Source organism: Aethina tumida, chromosome 4 (genome assembly GCF_024364675.1).
Source record: "Aethina tumida isolate Nest 87 chromosome 4, icAetTumi1.1, whole genome shotgun sequence".
NCBI lineage: Eukaryota > Metazoa > Arthropoda > Insecta > Coleoptera > Nitidulidae > Aethina > Aethina tumida.
In genome coordinates this window covers 22,028,504-22,046,006 of record NC_065438.1, presented here as the reverse complement: position 1 = coordinate 22,046,006, position 17,503 = coordinate 22,028,504, and the positions used below count along the sequence as shown (strand labels likewise).

Below are 17,503 nucleotides of genomic sequence, written 5' to 3'. Positions count from 1 at the left end.
AGTATGTAACATTACTCAAGATCCTTTATTTTATAAAATCTGAAAATTTGTAAGAAAATTTTAAAATTATAATAAAAAAATTATAAGATTTTAAATTTTTCACAAAAAATTAATAAATCTTTAATATTCAATATTTTGAAAGACCTTTTAATAATTAAAAAAATTGAAATTGAAAATATTAAAAATAACTAACCTAATTGAAATTTTTTTTTCACATTTTTAAAGATTTAAGTTTTGTAAGAAATTATCATCTGATTTGGATTAGAATTTTGAAATATTTTTTATGTTTAAGATTTCCAATGTTCGATTATTATATAAAATTCGAAAATCTGTATATAATAAATATTATACTGCTAAATGAAAATATAACAAAATTGTACAACTTTAAATTTATCATTTTTTTATAAATTTTAAAATTATTAATTATGCATTTTTATAAATATCCTTGAAAATCTGGAATAATGCAAAAAAATGAAAAAATTCATGTCGAAAATTATCAAATTTATGTTTTTTGGATTTACAAATATTTTAGAAATTTAAATGAAATTTGTAAAAAATTATTATATAAATTATTTAACTATCAAAATTCTCATTAAAATAATCAAAGATTTGAATATATCAAAAGTTATTTATTTAATTTATATGGGTAATTGTGAAAAAAATCGTTTAAATATGTAAGAAAGATGTATTATATAAAAATATCAAGAAGTAACTAAGCTGTATTAAAATAATTTGTAACAAGTGTTTGATAAAAAATTAAACTGGATACAACTTTAAAGTAGGACTTTGATCTCCACCCTTGTTAAATTTGTCTCATTCTGTACCTGTTTGATAAAAACACCCCGTAAAACATCTCCAAGTAAAACTTTCCAATCAGACTCCTTTAAAACCTTCCGAACGAAAATTTGTTTCGTGTATTATTAAACGATGCCGGTCCCCTTTTAAAATAATCCGCCACATCATTATTTAATTAGTCGAACAAAGGGTCGTTCGGTAGTTACCCGAAGGGCTTGTGTTTCGTGTAGGTTATGGGGCGCCTCTAACTTCTGAGGGTAAGATATTTTATTAATGGGGGAAAGGACGCGTGCTATCATTATTCACTCGATATTTCCACTTAATACGGGGTTGATGGAGCCGTAGACAAATGTGTTTTTATTATGTGCCCCGCACCGGGGCCAATAAATAATTGCACTGACTCATCTAATGATCGGAGCACAAAAGTGCTGCGACAAAACAACGGGAAATAAATAAAAGAATCTCATTAGGGGCGAAATATATACAATCGGTTTTTATATTCGTTAATGCGGCGACCTACATTTGTGCGAAGGCTCTCGCCGGATATCCAGCCCCACGAAAACGGTCTGTTTATTCATCTCCGAGTCGTAAAAAGCCGGGTGAATCTTTTCAGATTGAGAATTTTAACTGTGTCAGGGGTGGCTAAACTATGGCATCTGTGGAGTTTAAGGAGTGTTTGACTGTATAAGTAAGGGGTACTTTGGATAATTCGTTCAATTTCAAAAACCTAAAATCAGAAATCTGTAAGATAGAAAGGTTAAAATAAATTGTATAATTCGTTCAATTTCAAAAACCTAAAATTAGAAATCTGTAAGATAGAAAGGTTAAAATAAATTGTTAAGTTTGAAATTAAAGTTGTAAGCTTGTTAAGGTTTAAAATGTAAAAAACTGTAATAAAATCTGTAATCTGTAAGCTTGGGTAAAATCAGAAACAATATTAGAAATTTTTAAAAATATTTAAGAGAAAAAATTGAAATTTTCATGATTAAATATTTTAAATTGGGTTAAGGACAAAAATTGAAGAAAATTGAATTTGATAACAAAAACCATAAAATAAAATCTATACAAATTTCTAATAAATCTGAGACAACTTTTTTATTCGAAAGAATTTTTTTAACAATGTCCCTCTTTTTTCAATAAATTAAAATTGTTGATTTTCAGGACAAATATTGTTTATAGAATTTGAAGTAATTTTACGATTTTACACAAATTTTCTAATATTTTAAAATTTTTATAAAAAATCATTAAAAATTGGGAAATTTCAAGGTCAAGGTCAACTTGATCATTTATAATTAAAAAATTCTATTTTTTAAAATTTTCATTCTTAAAATTCATAATCATCTTTTTTTCATAGAAAACTGTCTAAACAATGATAATTATCAAGGTCAATTTTTGAAAATCAATTTTCAACTTTATCTTTTAATTTTTTATTTTTCTGAAGCTTTTCAATTTTCATTTGAAAAAATTTTATAAATCTACATTTCTTAAATTCCAAAAACAAGCTAACCTTGACCTTGAAAATTGTAGTTTATTTGTCAGTTTTCTGTGAAAAAGAAAAAAGAAAATTTGAATCATTATTATTATTAAAATTTTTCGCCCATTTTTTTACAGAAATTTTTTCAATGACTTTCAGGGTGTTTTTTAATATATTTTAAAATATACGTTTAATTATAAATAATTAAGTTCACTTTGACCATGAAATTTCAATTTTTATATTTTCTCTAAATATTGTAAAATTTTATTTAAAAATTTTGGATAAAAACGTAAAATATTTTCAATTTTTAAAAATCTTTTTTTAATTCCAAATTTTCAAGTTTATTCAATTTTTCAAGCTTATCTTTTGATTTTTTATTTTTATGCAAAAAAAGCTGGATCACTATTTGAAAAAAAATTATTAATCTACGTTTTTTAAATTTCAATTTCAATTCAATTAATATTGAGCTTGAAAATTTATTCAATTTCTCACCACAAATTTTTTAAAATTTTCTTAATTGTGAATTTTCAAGTTGTAAGTATTTTTTTCATTTTTGCACTTAATTTTGTATTTTTCTGAAAAAAATTGGATTCTTGACATTGAAATTTTTCAATTTTTGATTTTCTCGTCAGATAATTTTCAAGTTTACTTTTTAATTTTGAGTTCTTCTGAAAAAATTTGGATTCTTAGATTTAAAAGAAATTTAAAAAAAAAATCATGTTTTTTAACAAAATAATCAAATTCATCTTGACCTTGAAAACTCAACAATTTTCTCACCTCAAAAATATTTTTTAATTCCCAATTTTCAAGTTGGCCTTGATATTGAAATTTGTTCAAATTTTGAAAAAGAATGTATCATATTTTAATCACAACTTTCAAGTTAGCCTTTAATTTTTTTTTGAATAGAGGTTTTGGATTCTTATTTGAAAAAATTTTAAAAATTTACATTTTCATCAATTTTCTCACGTCATATTTTTTTTTAATTGTTAATTTTCAAGTTGACTTTAAAAAAAAAAATTCTATACATTTTTAATGTATTATTGTGAAATTTTTCACATTTTCAATTTTTTTAGAGTATTTAAAAATCATATTATTTTGAGTAATGTGAAGGTATATTTGTTGTTAGAAAAGTTGTATTTATTAATTTTTTGAAAAAAAGATTTCAGAATGTTTATTTGTAAAATGTTTAACCAATTTTCTTAAAGAATTTTAAATTTTTAATTTGTTTTTTTTTTTAATTTTAAGAATGCACCTTTAAAATGTCGTTCTCCAATGAATAAGTTAGGTGAATCACCCCGTATTCAGATGAACACAAAAAGATAATATAAAAAAAATGATTCAAACAAGTCATGAGCCAAAAACATAAATTAATTATTCCCATCCCTGTAAGATAGAAAGGTTAAAATAAATTGTATAATTCGTTCAATTTCAAAAACCTAAAATTAGAAATCTGTAAGATAGAAAGGTTAAAATAAATTGTTAAGTTTGAAATTAAAGTTGTAAGCTTGTTAAGGTTTAAAATGTAAAAAACTGTAATAAAATCTGTAATCTGTAAGCTTGGGTAAAATCAGAAACAATATTAGAAATTTTTAAAAATATTTAAGAGAAAAAATTGAAATTTTCATGATTAAATATTTTAAATTGGGTTAAGGACAAAAATTGAAGAAAATTGAATTTGATAACAAAAACCATAAAATAAAATCTATACAAATTTCTAATAAATCTGAGACAACTTTTTTATTCGAAAGAATTTTTTTAACAATGTCCCTCTTTTTTCAATAAATTAAAATTGTTGATTTTCAGGACAAATATTGTTTATAGAATTTGAAGTAATTTTACGATTTTACACAAATTTTCTAATATTTTAAAATTTTTATAAAAAATCATTAAAAATTGGGAAATTTCAAGGTCAAGGTCAACTTGATCATTTATAATTAAAAAATTCTATTTTTTAAAATTTTCATTCTTAAAATTCATAATCACCTTTTTTTCATAGAAAACTGTCTAAACAATGATAATTATCAAGGTCAATTTTTGAAAATCAATTTTCAACTTTATCTTTTAATTTTTTATTTTTCTGAAGCTTTTCAATTTTCATTTGAAAAAATTTTATAAATCTACATTTCTTAAATTCCAAAAACAAGCTAACCTTGACCTTGAAAATTGTAGTTTATTTGTCAGTTTTCTGTGAAAAAGAAAAAAGAAAATTTGAATCATTATTATTATTAAAATTTTTCGCCCATTTTTTTACAGAAATTTTTTCAATGACTTTCAGGGTGTTTTTTAATATATTTTAAAATATACGTTTAATTATAAATAATTAAGTTCACTTTGACCATGAAATTTCAATTTTTATATTTTCTCTAAATATTGTAAAATTTTATTTAAAAATTTTGGATAAAAACGTAAAATATTTTCAATTTTTAAAAATCTTTTTTTAATTCCAAATTTTCAAGTTTATTCAATTTTTCAAGCTTATCTTTTGATTTTTTATTTTTATGCAAAAAAAGCTGGATCACTATTTGAAAAAAAATTATTAATCTACGTTTTTTAAATTTCAATTTCAATTCAATTAATATTGAGCTTGAAAATTTATTCAATTTCTCACCACAAATTTTTTAAAATTTTCTTAATTGTGAATTTTCAAGTTGTAAGTATTTTTTTCATTTTTGCACTTAATTTTGTATTTTTCTGAAAAAAAATGGATTCTTGACATTGAAATTTTTCAATTTTTGATTTTCTCGTCAGATAATTTTCAAGTTTACTTTTTAATTTTGAGTTTTTCTGAAAAAATTTGGATTCTTAGATTTAAAAGAAATTTAAAAAAAAATCATGTTTTTTAACAAAATAATCAAATTCATCTTGACCTTGAAAACTCAACAATTTTCTCACCTCAAAAATATTTTTTAATTCCCAATTTTCAAGTTGGCCTTGATATTGAAATTTGTTCAAATTTTGAAAAAGAATGTATCATATTTTAATCACAACTTTCAAGTTAGCCTTTAATTTTTTTTTGAATAGAGGTTTTGGATTCTTATTTGAAAAAATTTTAAAAATTTACATTTTCATCAATTTTCTCACGTCATATTTTTTTTTAATTGTTAATTTTCAAGTTGACTTTAAAAAAAAAAATTCTATACATTTTTAATGTATTATTGTGAAATTTTTCACATTTTCAATTTTTTTAGAGTATTTAAAAATCATATTATTTTGAGTAATGTGAAGGTATATTTGTTGTTAGAAAAGTTGTATTTATTAATTTTTTGAAAAAAAGATTTCAGAATGTTTATTTGTAAAATGTTTAACCAATTTTCTTAAAGAATTTTAAATTTTTAATTTGTTTTTTTTTTTTAATTTTAAGAATGCACCTTTAAAATGTCGTTCTCCAATGAATAAGTTAGGTGAATCACCCCGTATTCAGATGAACACAAAAAGATAATATAAAAAAAATGATTCAAACAAGTCATGAGCCAAAAACATAAATTAATTATTCCCATCCCTAATAATTTTGGGCTTCCATGTAACCCCACAGCAACGAGCACACGTTGGGCACTTAACAAATTATCACGGACGCATAATGTTTGTGTAGCACGTACAACGGAACCGACGAGTTACAAATTATGTTTAATGTTCCCAACAAAGTTCTTTATGTGTATCCAATTGATTAAATTTCACAATCAATCCCAGCTCGAACCGATCATCAAATGAAGCGGATGCAAAGCGATTCGACGTTCTAAACTGACATGTATAATACATTCAGCCATCGAGACGGATATATTTTAAACGTTAGCTGCAGTGACACCGCGAAGCTGCCGGTCTAATAAATTCATCGAACGCGCCGTGCCCTCAAAAACCGCGATTGAAATCGGTTTTCGATTTGTGCCGGCCTGTTTTGCTCTACGAATATCAATCAATTGGTGGAGTGGGATTTTGTCGTGTTGGTTATTATTGTTTGTTGCAGTTGTGGGAATTTGTGTTGGTCAATGTTGTTTGTTATAGTTCATTTTAGTGAAGAATTTTTAAATACAAAATTTGTTAAATATATTATTTTTTGTTATTCCAAATTCGAAATATATTTTTTAATCACATATTCTCAAGTTATCTTGAATATTTTAGTTTTCTGAAAAAAAATTAAAAACCTAATTCGAAATTTTCAAGTTTACCTTAACTTTGAAAATTTCAGCTTATTAAATTAAAACTCTAAACTAAATTTTAATTACATGTTTTCAAGTTATTTGAATATTTTAATTATTTGAAAAAAAAAATTGCTTATTTAAAAAAAAATTAAAAATCTATTTTTTTTAATTCCAAATTTTCAAGTTGACCTTTAAATTTCTTCAAATGAGAATCCAAAAACATTTTTTCATAATAGCTACCAAATTAAAATGTAAATTTGAAAATTAAATTAAAAGATGAGAAAATCAAGAATGGAAAAAAATCAAGGTCAAGATCAACTTGAAACATCGGAATTGAAAAAATTTTTAAAAATTTGTGATTAGAAAATTGTTGAAAAAATTTTCATTTTGGAATAAAATGTATATTTATAAAAATTTTTCAAATAAAATTAAAGAATCGAAAGAAACTAAAATTTTTGTAACTAGAAGGTGAAAATGCTTTTCAAAAATTTGAGAAAACTTTTTTCACATTTCAAGGTCAAAGTCAACTTAAAAAATTGATATTAAAACAATTTGAAAATTTTTGAGGTAAGAAAATTGTTGCGTATTCGAGATTAAGGTCAACTTAAGTATTTGGAATTTAAAAAAATGTGAATTTTTAAATTTTTTTCATAGAATTCAAATTTTTTCAGAAAAATAAAAAATTAAAAAGTGACGAGAAAAACAAAAATTTCAATCTCAATTATCCAAATTTTTTCAGAAAAATTCAAACTTGAAAATTCGCAATTAAAAAAATTTTAAAAAAATTATGGTGAGAAATTGAAAAAATTAATTGACTGAATTGAATTTGGAATTTAAAAAATGTATATTAATAATTGTTTTTTCAAATAAGAATCCAACTTTTTTTGCATTAAAATAAAAGATCAAAAGATGAACTTGAAAAATTAAAAAAACTTGATAAATTTGGAATTAAAAAAAAGATTTAAATTTGAGGGAGAAAATTGTTGAAAAAGTTTTGAAGGTTGAAGGTTTTGACTTTAAAATTTCAAATAAAATTGGAAAAGCTTTTTATTAAAAAAATGAAAAATTGAAAATGTTTCATAAGAAAATTTTCAAAAATTTTTACACAAAATTTTTTAATAAAATATTAAGAGAAAATCATTAAAAATGGAAATTTCAAGGTCAAGGTAAACTTGATTATTTATAATTAAAATTATGTTTTATAAAATATTTAAAAACACCATAAAAATGAAAAAAATTCTGTTAAAAAATTGGGTGAAAAATTTTAAAAATAATCCAAAATCTCCTTATCTTCTTTTTCACAGAAAACTGATTAAAAAATTACTATATTCAAGGCCAAGGTTTTTGGAATTTAAAAAATGTAGATTTATAAATTTATTTCAAATAAAAATCGAAATGTTTCAGAAAACAAAAAATTAAAAGAAGAAAAGAAGTTGAAAATTGATTTTCAAAAATTGAAAATATTTTGCAATTTTACTCAAATTTTCTAATAAAATTTTACAAAATCATTAAAAAAGGAAATTGTCATTGTTAACTTGATTATAATTAAAAAATATATTTTTAAAACTGTTCGATTCTTAAAATTTATAAAAAATGAAATATTGAGAAAAAAAAATTTGGTCAAAATCTCCTTTTTTCTTTTTTACCAAAAACTGACTAAAAAATTACATATTTCGAGATTAAGATCATCTTGAAAATTTTGAATATAGAGAAATTATGAATTTTGAAGAAACGTAAAAACGCTCATTTTTCCATGTGTGTCATGGATGGCAACGATTAATACAACTGCTAATGCTTTTAAAAATGACCAAGTTCATAAATAATTTACTCAAAGATGGGTCTCATTAGATAATAGGAAAGGTGTTCTGCCTCTTCATCACAACACAAATGTGAAATATTATGTCATCCACCATATAGTCCAGATATCTATCCATGTGATCATTATTAATTTATATCATTCTGCAATTTTCTATGTACAACAAACGATTTAATTCTGAGGAAGAGATCAATACTGACGTTGATTTTTCCATCAGTTCATAGAACCCATTATTTTTTTTTCCTAACATAAATTTGCTTGTAGGAAGTGGACAAAAAAATTCCTGATTACAATACTCATATTTTTATTAAACATAAGTAATCTCAACTAAAGTTGTGTTATTTTAAAGTTAAACATCAAGAACATAAATTGCTTTTTTTGGGCATGAAACTTCGCGTACACTTTTACGTAAAAGTTGATTTTTGATGGATCCTTTCACCGTCGACGACAGCCTTTATGAATGTCGATGAGCGAGAAACGTTTCGGATTAAATTAAGCCATTGTCGCTGACAACCTCCCACTCGGCCCATTAAAACGTCGAACTTTTTGTCCCCCTTGTAAATTAGCAACGGCAACGAATGTGACACGTTATCCGTTTCGTTTTACCCAAATTCGGACGATTTAACGTCGGCGGGCCTGGAACTGAATGTCGGTCAAAAAATAAACAAAAATCCTTTTCATTTACGGCAGTAATTAAAGGTTTAGTGCGCCCGAAAGTCGGCTAAACGGCAATTGGGTTGTCTTTCCGACAATGAGCCCCGTCAAATGGCCGGCCAAGTCCATTATTAAGCCGCCCCAGTCGATAAATTTAGTTCGACGTGCTATTTTTAAGCCGCCGTGTTATTTTAATGGACCCAATTCTGTTTTTACAGGAGATGAGGGCAAAGTGGTGGACGTGGACGTGGGGGGTGGCGTGGTGCTGCAGCAGCAGTGGGTGACGATGACGGCGAGCATGTGGCCGGAGCCTACGAGCCCATCGACGTCCCGCGGGTGGCGGCTGAGCGTGACGGGGGACCGTCTACCCCTTTTGGCGGCCGTCTTTTGCGGCGCCGCCCTCGTCGTCTGCCTCCTGGCCGCCTTCCTGCTCTACAGGTGCTGCGTGATGCCGCGCAGGGAGAAACACTACTGTGAGTGTACGTCTTTTTGTCTCTCATCCATCCTTCATTTATTTTCTGTTATCTACTGTTTAGAATCGCGGCTTCTTCTGTTTTCAGCCATAAAAAATTGAAAATTAAGTTATCGACACCAATTTTTTTTGCTTGAAACTTTTATGAAAAGAATTGTTTATACTGTTTGCCTATTTTTTCCAAAAAGTTTATTGAAAAAAGCATATTCTCAAAAAAATGTCGATTACGTAATTTTTCAATTTTTATAAAGTTTTGAAAATTTAACAATTTTCATTAAATTATATATTATAAAAAATCAAAAATTTTTCATATTTTTTTAATGTTCTATGTTTAGGTGTGATGAAGAACTTGTTTTGGTTAACTGAAAAAAATTCAAAATTTATTTTAAATTTGAACATACATTTTTTGAAACTCTATTTTTTCCAAAAGTGCATCAAAAATAGAATATTAAAAAAAATGTTAATGTAATTTTTCAATTTTTTAAAGGAAAATAAAAAATTAGAAGGTAAAAAAAGAAAATTTCTGATTAAAAAATTGAAAAAATTTTGCAATTTTATACAAATTTTATAACAAAATTTTACAATTTTTAGACAAAATCATTAAAAAATTGAAAATTTCAAGGTTAAGGTCAAGTGGGTTATTTATAATTACTAAAAGATAAAAAGTTTATCAAAAATTGAAAAAATTTCAAGGTCAAGATCAACATGAAAATTTGGAATTAAAAAAATTTGAGGTGAGAAAATTAATAAAAAATATTCAAGGTCAAGGTCAATTTGAATTTGAAATTTAAAAAAAATGTAGGTATTTTAAATTTTCTAAGAATCCAAAATATTTTTCAGAAGAAGGTAAATGAAAATTTGTAAAAAAACATTCAAAAATTGAAAAAAAATTCAAGATCAGCTTGAAAATTCGGAATTAAAAAAATTTAATGTTGTAATAATTTTGACACAAAAAATTAAAATCCGAACAGAAAAATAAAAAATTAAAAAGTTGAAAATTTCTGAAAAAAGTTTTAAATATTGTAAAAATTTTGCGATTTTACCCAAATTTTCTAACATACAAATTTTAGAAAAAATCATTAAAAAAATGGAATCATATCAACTAGATTATGAATATTTATTAAAAAATTAAAAAGATCAAAAATTGAAAAAATTGCGAGGCCAAGATTAATAAAATTTTTTCAAATAAGAATCCAGAAAATTCAGAAAAATAAATTAAAGATGAACTTGAAAATTTGTAGCTAAATCATTAAAAAACGTCAAAAATTGAAAAATTTCAAGGTCAACTTGAAAATTCGGAATTAAAACAGATTTTAACAATTTGACGGTGAGAAAATTATTGAAAAATACAACGAACAAATTTTTCTTTTAATAGAATTTTACAATATTTAAAAAATGGAAATGGAAGTCAAGTTTAACTTGACAACAAAATAATTCAGTCACCTAAAATTTATAAAAATCATTTGGTGAAAAATTTTAAAAATAAAAATACAAAATCTTTTTTTTTCACATAACATTGACAAAAAATTACAGTGTTTTCAAATAAAAATTGAAAAGTTTCAGAAAAATAGAAAATTAAAATTTCTGGTTAAAAGATTTTCAAAAATTGAAAATATTTTGTGATTTTACCCAAATTTTCTAATAAATAAATTTCTTTCTTGATTTTTACGAAATACGTTATTAACAATTTTTTTTTTTTTTTTTTTGAAAATATTCTATTTTTGATGAATTTTCTGAAAAAAAAATAGGCATACTGTATTAAAAAAAAAATTATAAAAATTTTGAAGAAAAACATCGGAAATCTAAATTGTTCAAATTTATAATTAATTTTTCTCTAAGAAATTTTGATTTCTCTCAGTTGACCAAGATAAATATAAGATAAGCATAAAAAAATTTTCATAAAAATTTCAACGAAAAAACACAAAAATCAGCATTCCTTTAAATTTAAAATTCTCTAAGAAATCTTAATTTTTTTTTACTTGATCAAAACATATACTTTTATGCGCTGAAGAGTAGAATATTTTGAAAAAAAAAAGTGAAAAAATGTTGTTTTTTCGATTTTTTATAGCCAAAAGTAGGTGGCGATTCTAAACAATTACCCTGTTACTTAAATGGAACAAGTCGTAAAACGTTTTATGTGCAGGTCTGAGAAAGGTGGATGGTGGCGGATCGGGCACTCAAGTGCCCAGCAACGTTGTGTCGCCCGGCTACCAGAATCAGGCAGCAGTTTTTGCCGAGCACAAAGGCTCCGGCTGGGGCTACAGCAACAGATTGGTGGCGCCCGCCCCCGTAAGTCCCTGGTACGTCAACAAGGTCATTGGAGGACCCCATTGCACCCAGTGTCCAGGAATATGTCCCGTTCCGAGGAGCACCAGCCATCCAGGATCCAGCACTCAAGTAAAACTCATAAATTTTATACAAACTCCCGAATTACAACCCCTGTTTTAGATTCACTCGACTACGACGGTTGCCAACACTTCTTCCACAAGGAAACCCAGACCGGTAAGCCAGCCGATACCCACTCACATCCAGGCCAACGGTGAAATAGTGCCGAAGAGTCCGCTGCCGGAAATCTCGGAGTTCTCGCCGCAAGGTGCACAATACGCTTCCAGCAGCAGTAAGAATTTATTTGCCACAAAATTGCTATATAAAACACCATTGTGTAGTTTTAGACGAGGTCGGGGTGAAAGACGAGGACACAATGGGCGAACCCACGCTCAAAACGAGGAGCCTGCCCGCCTGGGTCAGATCCAAGCCGAGACCTTTGTCCACCGAGGACGACCTTAACGACCTATACGCTAAGGTAAACTTGTACATTATGAATTATTGTACTGTGAAACGCTTGTTTTCACATGTGAAATTCAATAAAAATCTTTACTACCTCGTTCTTTATTTTCTCAAGTGATAATTAAATATAAACTACATATTAATTTCTAATTTTTTCAGTAGGTATTTGTACGTATGTACAAAAATAAAAATATTTCCATTTCTTTTTTTCTACTTTTTCAATTTAAAATTAATAATTATAAAATATTATTAATTTTTAATTTATTATTATATTGGTTATTTATAGAAAGAGATTAATAAATTTATTAGTCTTAATTAATAATAATAATAATCTCTCGTTCTTTATTTACTTTCCTTTAATTCTTTTTGTTTAAGATTAAAAGTTAAATACAAATTTCTAATTTTTTTCTGTAATTATTTATAAAAAAAATAAAAATTTATTAGTATTTAATTTTAGTAATATTAAATATTAGTAATATTTCACCCATTTTTTTATTTTCTTTTTTCCACTTTGTCAGTTTAAAAGAGATTAATAAATTTGTTAGTCTTAATTACTTACTCTTTATTTACTTAGCTTTAACTTTTTTTTTTAAAATTGATAATTAAATAAAAATTAAATATTATTTTCCAATTTTTTTCTGTAATTATTTATACAAAAAAAATAAAAGTTTATTAGTATTTAATTAATAAATAATAGCAATATTTCACCCCATTTTTGATTTTCTTTTTTCTACTTTGTCAATTTAAAATTAATTATTAAATAAAAAATAGTATTGTTGATTTTTTTTGTTTAAAATTGATAATTAAATAAAAATTAAATATTAATTTCCAATTTTTTTCTGTGATTATATGTACAAAAAAAAATTGTTAGTATTTAATTAATAAATAATAGCAATATTTTGCTCCATTTATCATTTTCTTTTTTAGAAAAAAATTAATATATTTATTAGTCCTTATCTATATACATATAAATAAAATTGGAGTGTCTGTTTGTAATATTGAATTAACCGTTTTTTACTACATGCATATGAATATAAATACGGTACATACACCAAAATAACATTTTTTACAATTTTTGCCTCTCTGTCTGTCTGTCTCTTTGTTCCGGCTAATCTCTGAAATGGCTGAACCGATTTTGACGGGACTTTTATTGGAAGGTAGCTGATGAATAAGCAGTAACTTAGGCTACTTTTATTTAAAAAAAATAATGTTGCAATATCCAAGTACTGTCCAGAACCACACGCATGCCACCACTGGGCCGCCACGTCGGGCGCCTCCCGGACGAAGTCGTGGGTATAGCTGGTTAATCATAAAATTTAAATTAAAAAGAATGAAGAAAATGATGGATGGATTTTGATCGTATGGATTTTAATCATAGGGAAAATGATCGTATGGATTTTGATCGTATGGAAAATGATCGTATGGATTTTGAGCGTATGGAAAATGATCATATGGATTTTGATCGTATGGAAAATGATCGTATGGATTTTGATCGTATGGATTTTAATCGTATGGATTTTAATCGTATGGATTTTAATCGTATGGATTTTAATCGTATGGATTTTAATCGTATGGAAAATGAACGTATGGAATTTGATCGTATGGAATTAGGTCACTTTACGATTTTAGTAATTTCTCACGTTTTTAATGAAGTTTTGAGATTTTAGTCGTTTTTTACGTTTTTAGAAAATTTTTACGTTTTTCGAACATCGTTATATTTATAAATATACTGTATGTATATATATTTCTTTAAGGCTACAGTGGTAGGTAGTAATTGTAGCAATTAATGCACTCAAGAAATTTCTTAAGTATGTATAGCTCATTAATATTTACTATTCATACGGGAAATTTTCTTCGGAACTAAATTGTTCGAGAGGAGCGAAATTTCTTCCAATTCTGCTTTCACAATAATTCTCACACGACATTTTTTTAATTAAAAATTATTTGGTTATTGAAGTGTATCTTGTTAATAATATTTCTCGATCTTTATTTACATATCTTTAATTTTTGTTGATAATAAAATAAAAATTAAATATTAATTTCCATTTTTTTTTTCTGTGATTAATTATACAAAAATAAAAAATAGTAGTATTTAATAAATATATAAAAATATTTCACCCTATTTTTCATTTCCTTAAATTGAATATTAATAATAATATTATTAATATAACTCAACTGTCAATTTAAAATTAATTAAATAAAAAATATTATTAATTTTCAATAATTTAATTAATTTATTTAATTTATAGAAAGAAAATAATAAATTTATTAATTGTAATTAATAATATATCTCGGCCTTTATTTACTTATATTTTAAATTTTTTTGTTTTTAATTGATAATTAAGTAAAAATTAAATATTAATTTCCGTTTTTTTTTTTGTGGTTATATGTACAGAATATTAGTATTTAATTAATACATTAATACATACTAATATAATATAAATTAATATTTACCTTTTCAGTCAAATTAATAATTAATGGTATTAATTTTTATAAACAGATTATTAAAAGCTAAGATAAACTCCCTGTTATGAACGATTGTATTATGAAAATGTTTTCAACAGGTGAACTTCAGTAAGAAGCGAAAAAACAGGATGAGAAACGACGAGGCCGCAATCATAGCCCTGAGCAAATCCAGAAGCCAGTTCCTGCACAAAGACACCGACTCGTTGGTCGACAACGAAGCTGTTATTGTGTACGACGAACGTACCGCATTGTAGACGAATTTTACTGCGCATACATAATATATTTCAGATATGTTTTTTTATCAAGGTATCCGTACTTCCCCGGTGTGGCTGGGTCGCAAAGTTTTGCGTATCAAATTGCTCGTATCTGAGTGGGTCAATGGGTCGACTGATTTTCCGAGGTGCCTGGGTTATTTTTGTAGTTTTAGGGACGGCAATTTGATAAGGTAAAAATGGCAGAAAATCAAACTTTGCGACTGGTCGCACCGACTGAAACGATTTAACAAGGACTTTTTCGACAACGAAGTAGTTGTAATTGATTTCAAGTCGAAATTGTCTGGATGAAGAGATGAATTTTTGACTGTTAGAATCTTTGTCCTCTTCGAATTCCCTCGTATATTACTAATGTAAAAAACATATCGTAACCCCAAAGACTTGTTGAGACGACAAATAAGTTTTGTAGTACTAAAGTATAAATTAATCTAATGAATATATTTTTCTGTGATAAAATTCTTAATATAATGTAGTTTCAATTGGATTAAGTAGGAAGATTTTTTGTAACCTCTAAGACTGGTCATATAATTCAATATTTAAATGTAATAGGTGTAATAATGGTATACAATAATTTCTTGATCCATTTTAGAAAACAAATCAATAGACTATGTAACATGCACAAAAGTATTTAGTCTCCCTCTTTTATAACTAAAGGTATTAATTAATAAATTGCACGAATATATCTCGTTTTTTTATTTACTTACCTTCCCTTTCAGTTTAAAAATAATAATTAAATATTGAATAAATGTTATATTTTTCTGTGGTTATTTGTACAAATAGATTAAAAAGTATATGATTAATTAATTTCTCAATTTGAAAGTTTTAATTGTTTTTCTGTAGTTATTTTTATTTATATTTTTAAAGGTAAGTACCATATTATTCACTTTTTATACCTTTAAATTATCAATTAAATCTCTAATTTTTTTATGCATTATTTGTATAAACCGATTAATTAATAAATTTACTATTTGTTTTTTATTTACTTAACTTGAAATTTTCAGTAAAAAAATGACAATTAAATAAAAAATAAATATTAATTTCTAATTTTTTTTTAGGTTATTAATAAATTAAGAGATTAATAAATTTATTAGTACTAATTAATGATTTATTAATTTTTTATTTATTTACCTTTAAATTATTAATTAAAAAATAACACTATATTAATTTCTATTTTTTTATTATTATTCGTGCAAACAAATTAATAAATTTATTAGTGCTAATTAATATTTTATTAATTTTTTAATTAATTACCTTTAAATTATTAATTAAACAATGATAATTATATAAAGATTAATTTCTATTTTTTTTTTCTTTGGTTATTTGTACAAACAGACTAACAAATTTATTAATACTACTACTACTACTATTTGTACAAATCATCATTTGATGATTTGTACAAACAGATTAATAAATTTATTAGTTCTAATTAATAATTTATTTTTATTTCATTTATTTACTCCATTAAAAATGACAATTAAATAAAAAATAAATATTAATTTATATTTTTTGTTCTTTGGTTATTTGTACAAACGATTAATAAATTTATTAGTACTAATTAATAATTTATAGACTTTTTAATTATTTGCCTTTAAATTTTTAATTAAACATTGACAATTAAATAAATAGTAATTTGTATTTTTTTCTGTGGTTATTTGTAAAAACAGATTAATTATTAGGTATAATTAATAATAAATGAAATAAAAATGATAATTAAATAAAAGATAATTTTTAATTTTTATTTTTTGTTCTTTGATTATTTGTACAAACAGATTACTAAATTTATTAATACTAATTAATAATTTATTAAATTTTTATTTATTTACCATTAAATTATCAAATGAAAATGATAATTAAATAAAAAATAAATAATAATTTTTATTTTTTGTTCTTTGGTTATTTGAACAAAATGATTAATAAATTTATTAGGACTAATTAATAATTTATTTATTTTTTCTTTATTTACTTTTAAATTATAAATTAAAAATGTCAATTAAATAAAAAATAAATATTAATTTCTATTTTTTGTTCTTTGGTTATTTGAATAAACTTAAAAAATTTATTAGTACTAATTAATAATTTATTAATTTTTTATATATTTTTCTTTTAAATATCAATTTGTAATTCTCTTTTTTTTTGATTATTTGTACAAACAAATTAATATATTTATTAGTACTAATTAATTTATTAATTTTTTAAATGACAAATGTTGCCTTTAAAAATAAATATTTTCTATTTTTTTTATTTGGATATTTGTACAGATTAATAATTTAGTATTAATATTAATACCTTATACATTTTTATTTATTTACCTTTAAATTATTAATTAAAAAATGACAATTAAATAAAAAATAAATATTAATTTTTAAATTTACTTTGTAAATAAATATTACCTTAATATTTATATTAATTTATAACTTTTTTCTGTGGTTATTTGTATTACTTTAAATGATCATTTAAATAAAAAATAAATATTAATTTCGAATTTTTTTCTGTGGATATTTGTATAAACAAATTGATAAATTTATTAAAATAGAGTAAATGAATTTATATATGTAAAAGTAAATTTATTTATACTTACTTTTACTTCGTCAGTTTAAAAATGATAATTAATTTCTTTTTCTTATATTTGTA

General features: G+C 24.1%; 1 protein-coding gene across 3 annotated transcripts in view; it reads left to right on the top strand.

Annotated features, from left to right (window-relative positions):
• LOC109599662 (uncharacterized) overlaps positions 1 to 15,554 on the top strand; it is a 65,445-nt gene extending 49,891 nt beyond the window's left edge. The window contains exons 3-7 of one of the 3 annotated variants that reach the window (XM_020015678.2): positions 9,097 to 9,354; positions 11,491 to 11,744; positions 11,796 to 11,964; positions 12,014 to 12,150; positions 14,699 to 15,554. In XM_020015678.2, coding sequence (XP_019871237.1) covers positions 9,162 to 9,354; positions 11,491 to 11,744; positions 11,796 to 11,964; positions 12,014 to 12,150; positions 14,699 to 14,854 — 909 coding nt within the window. In that variant the 5' untranslated portion in view covers positions 9,097 to 9,161 and the 3' untranslated portion in view covers positions 14,855 to 15,554. Of the gene's footprint in view, positions 1 to 9,093; positions 9,355 to 11,490; positions 11,745 to 11,795; positions 11,965 to 12,013; positions 12,151 to 14,698 lie in introns of all 3 variants that reach the window. The other 2 variants (XM_020015677.2, XM_020015676.2) reach the window with 2 other exon arrangements.
• The last annotated feature ends 1,949 nt before the right edge of the window (positions 15,555 to 17,503 follow it).